The 9,691-nt window shown below is 28.5% G+C and overlaps 1 protein-coding gene across 1 annotated transcript; it reads left to right on the top strand.

Moving 5' to 3' along the window:
* Positions 1 to 2,119: 2,119 nt before the first annotated feature.
* LOC125871579 (phospholipase A1-Igamma2, chloroplastic-like) lies at positions 2,120 to 5,848 on the top strand. The gene is made up of 4 exons (XM_049552205.1): positions 2,120 to 2,738; positions 2,862 to 3,106; positions 3,469 to 3,960; positions 5,616 to 5,848. Exons 1-4 carry the CDS (start codon positions 2,175 to 2,177, stop codon positions 5,845 to 5,847), a joined length of 1,533 nt encoding a protein of 510 aa, XP_049408162.1. The 5' UTR covers positions 2,120 to 2,174; the 3' UTR covers position 5,848.
* The last annotated feature ends 3,843 nt before the right edge of the window (positions 5,849 to 9,691 follow it).

The following is a 9,691-nucleotide window of genomic DNA, read 5'->3' as shown; positions in this document are numbered from 1 at the left end:
ATTGGCTCGATTTTACTGGAATAACTTGGAGGAGTCAATAATAAAGTTTGGATACATTTAGAACTTATTTTAATATAAAGAAAGAAAAAATCGAAATCAAATTTCGCGAAAAAGATGATTGTTGTATATCATTATATATATGTCATGTGTATCAATGTTATCTATGATAAACAAGTGATATATATACGTAATATACATAATATTTACAAGTGCATAAATGAAATATTGTTCTTCTACAACCTTGAAATTCGATATCATATTTGATCTATAACTTCACCAAGCCAAAAAAATAGTATTTTTCTAACCCAAATTTTGGCTTCAAAGTTCAAACACAAACAAAATCATCAAGTCAAATTTTCGATTACCAATCTATTTTAGAACTCCAATGGTGATTAAATAAGGAAAAACAACGATAAAATTTTGAAAGTCGTATATATTATGTGAAAAATTTATTACAATATTTTCAAAGTCAATATAATACGGTAAGCTATTATAATATATGATGTTTTATTTCTTTAAAATTAGTTTTGTGTGTTTCCTTTAAATGAATTGAAGTTTGTAGTTCATCACAAGTGGTTACGGGGTACATGAATTTGCAATATAATTTTGTTTACTAATTTTATTAATATTTTATATGTTTTTAATGATTCTTAACTAACTCTAGCTAAATAGTTAAAGTATAAATAAATAGTACTACTTCATTCATTTTAAACGTATTATATTGAAATTGAAAGCAAGTTATAACAAAGTTAAAATTAAAATAAAACAAAAAAATCATAAGTCGCCAATAAAATCGGAACTAGTAGCGGATCTAGGATTTCCATTAAGGGGGTTCGAAAATAAAAAAATAGTGCCTAAAATTTGATCTTGAAACCTCAAGGTGAGTTTGAACCCCTCAACCACTAAGAAAACCTCTAATCTTACATTTAATTAGAAGTTCAAAATTAATATATAGATATAAAAAATCTTTTAAATACCTTAAATATACTGCACAATAATTTGACCGAGGGGTTTGTGTGAATCCCCTCGGCAACCTCTAGGTCCGCCCAGAACCTTCTTGAGAAATCCATTTAGGTCAACCTCGAAAGCACCAAGAATATTACCTACTAGTATTCAAAATTATTCCATGTGATACATGCGCACTTCATTTTTCTTCACATAAACAGTATTCAAATTATTGACTATGCAGACCTTAATTATTACTTCTTCATTTATTTTTATTTATCTAATATTTTAAAAATAAATTTATGATAAAATCCTTTTATTAAGGGATAAGGGTCTGAAAAATACCCCAACTTTGGTCGGATTTGTTGTTGCGATACTAAACTTTCATGAGGACCTATTACCTCTCTATACTATTTAATACCGTATTTTTTACCCCCTAAACTATTTAATAGTATATTTTAAAGGTATATATGTGCCCACGTGGACACATTACTATTTATAATTTTGTATTAGTTTTTATGTCCACGTGGGCAAATATATATGTTTAAAATATGGTATTAAATAGTCTAGGGAGAAAATAGGTCCTCATGAAAGTTTAGTATCACAACAACAAATTCGACCAAAGTTGGGATATTTTTCAAATCCTTATCCCTTTTATTAACTATTAACCCTTAAATTTATGATAAAATCATTTTTTAAAATCTAATCTATACATTAATTAATATGAATATTATGATATAATTCTGATATTAATCATTAATCCTTAAAATAAAGTACAAATTTGAACAAGTAAAAGTAATCGATGGAGAGAGTACTCTATATATCAAGCTCGCTTCCATTATTTTTTATTTTTAAAAAGCCACCTTACATCTTTCTTCTGAAACTACTAGTATTATCTTAACCTTGTTTTTTTTTTTTTTTTTTCAGTGTCCGCATTTAAGTTTCGATTAAATTTAAATTGTACACTATAAGGCTCATTTTGTGTGTGATGTTTTCAGTAGAATTTTCTCCATATTTAAAATTTAAACTCGAAATCTCTGATTAAGAGTGAAATAGTGTCACCACTCTACCACAACCCACACTGCTATATTATATCAATGTTGCTTCCATCTTTCTTTGAAATTATTATATAATTTACTATATAAAACAGGACCACCATTATTCATCATCCCAATACATAATTAACCCCTCCTCAGCTATCTCATCATTGACCTCATTTTGTTTCATCAATGGCTTCTCTCAATAACTCCATTCTCACATTCCAAACATGTACACCCCATCAGCACGAAGGTACAACTAATTTCAAACCCGCCGATTCATTTCTTCCTCCCTCCAATTTCCTTACTAGAGTCAAGTCGTCAACCAGAACACTCTCTTTGTCGTCTAAAACTAGCCAATCTTTCACATCTATCATTAACGAGTTCGAAAAAGAAAAGACCAACAAATCCATCGATCAATTAGAAGAAAGTGAAAACACGACGAAAATTTATGAACCGGAAGTAGTAGATCGATGGCTTGAAATTCATGGTAAAGATGATTGGGTAGGTATGCTTGATCCAATGGATCCAATTCTACGTAACGAATTAATTCGTTACGGAGAAATGGCTCAAGCTTGTTACGATGCTTTCGATTTCGATCCATATTCTAAATATTGTGGGAGTTGCAAATTTCCAAGGCGTAAGTTTTTTGATGGATTAGGGATGGCTGAATATGGGTACGATATCACACGTTATCTATATGCAACTTCAAATATTAACTTGCCAAATTTCTTCAAACAATCGCGTTGGCCTAAGGTAACTTTTATTTTATGTGTTTGTCTGTCTGTATGACTGTCTCATCTGAAAAGTCAAAATTGTTAGAAAAATGGTACTCGTTTATATTTTTATTTACTTAATTATGTTATGTCGGAATAATAGATATGGAGTAAAAACGCGAATTGGATTGGTTATGTTGCGGTTTCAAATGATGAAACGACGAAACGGTTAGGGCGTCGTGACATAACAATAGCATGGAGAGGTACCGTGACTCGTTTGGAATGGATTGCTGATTTAATGGATTATCTCCGTCCGATTTCTTCAGATAATATACCTTGCCCTGATCCTAATGTCAAGGTGGAGTCTGGATTTCTTGATCTTTACACTGACAAAGACGAGAAGTGCAGGTATGTTTAGTTCATCAAAAAGTTTAAGATGTTAGAGAGAATACAAAATTCGATCTCATTATTTCTGTCTGCTCTGATATCATATTAAAGTGTGTAACTACTTCATCGAAAAACTTAATCTGTTAGACAAAACAAATAACTCGACCTCAGTACTATTGTCTGCTCTGATACTATGTTGAAGTGTATAATTATTTCATCTAAAAGCTTAATATGTTAGATAGAACACATAATTCGACCTGAGTACTTCTGTCTGCTCTGTCTAACCATCTCATCTAAAAGGTTAAGTTGCTAGAGAGAGCAGAGTTTTATGATTTTTTTTCTAGAATTCATATTTGTTACTAAAATTTGAATGATTTATGCAGGTATTGCAAGTTTTCAGCTCGAGAACAGATACTAACGGAAGTGAAAAGATTAATAGAAATGTATCCAGACGAGGAAATGAGCATAACGGTTACCGGGCACAGCTTAGGCAGCGCGCTAGCAATATTAAGCGCGTACGACATAGTCGAAACGGGCTTAAATGTAAAGGAGGATACAAGTGCTGTGCCAATTTGTGTATTTTCATTTTCAGGGCCAAGAGTTGGTAATGTAAGGTTCAAAGAAAGAATTGAAAAATTAGGTGTGAAAGTGTTGAGAGTTGTGAATGTTCATGATATTGTGCCAAAATCACCAGGATTAGTGTTGAATGAGAATTCACCCTCTATGGTTATGAAGATATGTGCAAAGTTGCCATGGAGTTATTCACATGTTGGTGTGGAGTTGGCTTTGGATCATAAGAATTCACCTTTTTTGAAACCAACTAGTGATCTTGTTTGTGCACATAATTTGGAGGCTCATTTGCACTTGCTTGACGGGTTAGTTTTCCTTTAATTTTACTCTTTTTAGGTGAAATTGTTTGATTAGATAACTTTTTTTTATTAAAGAAAAAGACAAAAGTTATAGATTTTTTGGTGACTATAACCATACGTAAGATTAAAATGAAAAGTTTAAAGTTAAATTATTATTATTAAGTATAAAAAAGTAGCACCAAGGGTATGACGACATAGTGGTCAATGAAGTGGTTGAAAACTTGAGGTTTCATGTTCACAAATTCAGCGGAGACAAAAAATACTAGGTGATTCTTCTTATTTGTACTAGTCTTGGTAGATAAAGTTACCTGATACCTATTGCTGGTGGGAGGTGACAGGTATTTCATGGAACGCGAAAGCGGACCCTAACACCACGGTAATTATTTTTTTGAAAAATAACAAGTGTTATATAAATCGAAACTAAATTTTCTTTTTTTGCGCATAATTAATAACAAGAGTTTAGTACTACACAACAGTTGAATAAAATTCATAGTCAAAAAATATATATGCTAAATTTTTATTATTATTTTTTACAAATTTTAACCAGTATAATTATTGTATATGGCAGCCGGATGATGACAAAAGAGTTTAAACTTATCAAAATGAAGATCTAAAAATATACTTATACAATTATATACCAAAGTCGCCTACCCTGATAATAATTAATCAAGTTGCTACACATATAAAAACTTTCTAAAACCATATGTTAAATAATAAAAAAAATAAGTTCACGTCTGAAAGGAGTTTAAATTGAAGATTCTGGTACGAAATGTTAAATGGAGATGAGATCTTCTATATAACAGAAAATATGTTGTATATTTTCATACTATATTACTATTGATTCTGATTCGACATTAAAATTATATATTAAAGTTGTTGTGAGGTAGACAACTGGTATTTGGAATTATTTAAAGTTGAGCATATTATTATTATCTTGAACAGATGCATAGACGAAGACTTCAAAAATGAAAAATAATAAACAAAGACAAGTAACATCACCATATATATATTTTTTTAATAATGAATAGAGTAAGATAAGTCATCACTTATTATACATTTCTTTATTAATGGGCATGGCCATATATTATTATATCTTGTTTTGGAATTTCTAGACATACAAATCTTATTCACATGAATCCATACTGTCTAAAAGCTCTAATTCCAACAACAATCTTGAAGTCAAATATAAAATCGAAACAAAGTTATTGAATTTTCTTGAGTGGATCGATTCGTAGCTCTACCCCTAAATTTAACTCGTAAAAATAAATAGCGTAATTATTCTTCACATCTTGAGTTTTTTAAGTCAAAGTCATAATTAAATTTTAATAGTATGGTTTTTTCTAATATATATCTTAAATCTTAGATGAAATGATTACACTTTTTCTTTTAAGCACATAAGTTTGAATGACGTTAAGATCATGATCACACTTCAATATCATTTCAGATCATTGTCTTGAAAAATTTGAATCTTTATCACTATCATAAATTAAATAAAAATAAAAAAAGACTTAAGCTTTCACATAAGTGACGTAATGAAGAAATAGCTATATATATATATATACTGTATTAAAAGTATGATTTTTTTAACAGTTTAAACTCTTAGACGTAGAATCAGATACTTTAATATATCACTATTGATTTGTGTTTATATATGTGGACAGATATCATGGAAAAGGGAGAAGATTTGTGCTTGAAAAGGGAAGAGACATAGCATTAGTGAACAAAGCATGTGATTTTTTGAAAGATCATTATTGTGTTCCTCCCAATTGGAGACAAGATGAAAACAAAGGCATGATTAGAGACAAAGATGGACGTTGGATTCAACCTGAACGTCCTAGACTTGATGATCATCCTCATGATATTCATCATCATCTCAAACATTTAGGACTTTAATTTAATCTTCTTAATTAATCGAGGAAATAATTAAGTATATGTACTCTAATTATAATTAACGGGATCGTTCTTGTAAAGGTAAATTCTTACGTACATGCATCTTTAATTACATACTTAGCGTTGTCAAGATTAGTTATAGTTTTTTTTTCCTAAAGTTTTTTCAACACAGAGTTGCAAGATGTACGTTATATAACCAATTTATGAAAAACCGCAAAAAAGATAAAAGGAGGGGACTAGACTTTACCTCCTATATACATATACATAGATTGCAAGTAACAAGACTATACAACTAACTAACAAAGTTTGCATCTTAATTATCAGATCTAATTCTGACACTAGAATTAGACTATACGCCATGTAGATAGTTATTTGATGGCATATATAATATATAAACGTGGTTTTTAATTTTTGCCTAAAATGATATTTATGTCTTCTAATTCAGGATGTATATAGTAGATACTTGCTTAAATTTGTAAAAAATTGAACAAACAAACACATTCTTCGACTAAGATACTATAATATAATAATTTTATATCCTATTATTATTTGATCAGATGCAAAGGAACTTATTAAGAAGCATCTAATTAATTTGCACAGTGAGAATGTCTTGTCCATAGCTACTTTGATGCTCCACATTAACAACCCGTTTTTCCCCAAGAATATTTGGGAAAATTTTGGAAAGTGGTGTTTGGTTATATAACTTGGCAAATATATTTGCTACGTATTCCAAGTTTTCAAATACTAGAAAAAACTAGTATTTGGGCCAAGTTCTAATATTTGGAAATTTTAAAAAATTTAAAAATAACCCCAAACTTTTATATTTTATAAAAAATACTCATTATTTATCAATTCCAACTAATATATGTTACTATCTCATTCGAGAAAGTTGAAATTCTAATTTGAGTGACAAAATTGAGAAAAAAGAACAATTTGTTTTTTAATGAGTTATAATTATAACTGAATCAATGACAAATTTGAATATGCAATTAATGTATTGTCTTGCCTATATGATATTTTATTGTTGTTGATTGTTATCAATTATGTTATAAGGTTATTTTTTAACAGAATATATTCACTATAATTAGATAATACAAATTTATGGATATCTTTAATAGTTTTTAAAACTTATAGGTATAAATCATATTTTTTCAAATAATCAAATTTTCTTGGGAAAACAATTGGAATCAAACACATGGTATAATTTGATTAAGAATTTGATTCAAATATTATTTATCAAGAAAATTTGGAAACTTGAGGCCAAATGCTAGCTAAGATTTGATATATGCTCTATTTTTCTAAACATTATAATATCTTGGCTGATTTTTCATCTGCAAGAGCATCTTGTTTGCCACAATTTCCAACACACCATAATTGATACAACTTGGGTCAATAGTTTGTAAGCAATTATTTAATTCAATATAATAAAGTAAGGTGTTTGATTAAATTTTTAAGAGAAAAAATAATGCTTATACGAAGTAGCAGAAATTATTTTTCATAAGTTAAAGAAGTAGTTTCTTTTTCAAAAATACTTTTAAAAAACACTTTTTGAGAAAATTAAATACACGCTTAAGGTTCACTTAAAGTTAGAAATTCTAATTTATGACTTTTGACATATTTTTATTTCTTTTAACTTAAACATGTATTTGATCCATTTTATCTAAATACTATAAAAGTGTTTAAAAGTACCGTTAATCCAAACAAGCACTTTAAAAGGCTTGGTCAAACTTTAATTGCTGTTCAAAAGAGTGTATTAAATAAAACTTGGCATTTGTTAGCACAAATTAAAACATTAACTTAAGAATTTCAATAAAATACCACTTCCAAAAAAGAGTTTAGTTAAGCCTATCTGTAAGATCAGAATCTAGTGGGAGATAAGATCATCTTAAAAAGCTTGTAAATAAATTTTATCATCAATACGAATAATTAAAGATAGCTGTTAGATCAACAGGATCTGTAAGTATAATTATTTAGAGGAAGACAAATAAAACAAAAGGTAAATATGTATGCACTATATCACTTTATTTTTTTTATAACAAGAAAGATAATGTAGATGACTCATCCATTTGTTTATCAATTCTTCACATATCTCACTTACAACTCACATGGATCCATCCATATACTATATGAATTATGACACTCTGGTGATTGATAAGAAAAGAGATAAAATTGTCCACGTATAAAATTTAAACTAAAGTTATTGAGGTCGAATGAATACGTAAATTTAAAGTAAAAGTAATTGATAAATAATAATAATAGAGTTTCTAAAAAGTCGTTTAAACTAAAGTTATTGAGATCGGATGAATACGTAAATTTAAAGTAAAAGTAATTGATAAATAGATAATGATAGAGTTTCTAAGAAAGCCATGAAAGTACGAGGGAGTCAAGTCAAGAAAGGGTTAGGAGTTTTCAATAATGACATTTTAGAGATTACGAAATAATAATAGGAATATATTACTAAAATTTTTGAGCTGAAAAATTATAAGTATGAGATGATCAATTTAACTTAATTGTGGAGGTATGGGATTGGCTAATGATATCAACATAAAATGTTCTCATTACACCAACATTATCTAAAGACAATGAAAATGCTTAGTAATATTCCCTCCGTTCCATTTTATATGTCACATTTTTATTTTGCACTTGCATTAAAAAATGATGTAACTTTACCCTTCTACTCTTATTTAATGTTTTCTTAAGTCAACTTTATTAATAAATGACAAGATTAATTAACTATTCTATCAAGGGTATAATAGACAAAATATGCTAATTTATGAGGGAGTAATAATAAAGAGAAAATTAGCAAGTGTTATATCGCATATTTTTACTTATTTATGTTTGACTTGACACACCTATTAAGATCATCTAAAGGGGTTTATTCACTTTTCAATATTTAACTAACTTTGTCCTTACTAATTATAAGTCATCTAAATATTGAAAAATGTATAGTATTTAATAGCAAAGATAAAATAGACATAAAATAATAAATTTATCTCTTAATTTTTCAAACTAAACAAATAAAGTTGAATGAAAACGTGGACAAATAAAAATGGACAGAGAGTAAAACGTTATCCATATATATAATTAGAGAAAACGTGGACAACTGTTCAAATCCATTAGGAAGTGAAAGAATACATATCCCCAACATCATGATCTCAACCACCTTACACAGTAATTAATGACCGTATGGAGCCAACCTTCTTCTTTCTCAACAATAATTTAAACTCTTTATTTCTTATTTAGTGGGTTTTCATTGATTTCAAGGTATTGGATGGTATAGACAAATATATCCCACAATGAAATAATCTCATATTTTATTTCGAAATTATAATCCTTATCAACCAACCAAAGCACCTTGAGAATTGCGTACAAAGCAGATGGATGAAAAAGTAGGGAACATTGACAGTTGATTTGGCTTTATATGAACAAAAATATCATAGAGGAAGGTAAATTTAACCATGAGTTATATATACAGTAAGTTCTGCAATATACATTCAACTTTATATCATATAGTAGAGTACACATATACGTGAAAAACAAGTACTCTATATAATACATAATTTTTTTTTTTTATGACAAGAGAAATCCGCAGCTAGGAGTGTACAAAATCGAATCAAACCGCAAATCGAGTCAACCCGAAAAAAAAACCCGACTAGTGGTTTGGTTTTGAAAAAAAAAACCCGACTATATTTGGGTTGATTTGGTTTTAACTAAAAAAAACCAACCCGAGACCAAACCAACCCGACATTATATATATAATTTTAAAATTTTATTTTATACATTAAAAAATTTACTTTGATATAATTTTTAAATATTTCTTATACTTTTTCATAGTTTTTATCTTTTA

The sequence above is a fragment of the Solanum stenotomum genome, chromosome 7 (genome assembly GCF_019186545.1).
Source record: "Solanum stenotomum isolate F172 chromosome 7, ASM1918654v1, whole genome shotgun sequence".
Taxonomy (NCBI): domain Eukaryota; kingdom Viridiplantae; phylum Streptophyta; class Magnoliopsida; order Solanales; family Solanaceae; genus Solanum; species Solanum stenotomum.
The sequence above is the reverse complement of the archived record's forward strand: the minus strand, read 5'-3'. Positions and strand labels throughout refer to the sequence as shown.

Coding starts and splice junctions, on each gene's coding strand:
- LOC125871579 (XM_049552205.1), top strand. CDS start 2,175: ATGGCTTCTCTCAATAACTCCATTCTCACATTCCAAACATGTACACCC. Junction 3,107..3,468: donor GACAAAGACGAGAAGTGCAG/GTATGTTTAGTT, acceptor TGATTTATGCAG/GTATTGCAAGTTTTCAGCTC. Junction 3,961..5,615: donor CATTTGCACTTGCTTGACGG/GTTAGTTTTCCT, acceptor ATATGTGGACAG/ATATCATGGAAAAGGGAGAA.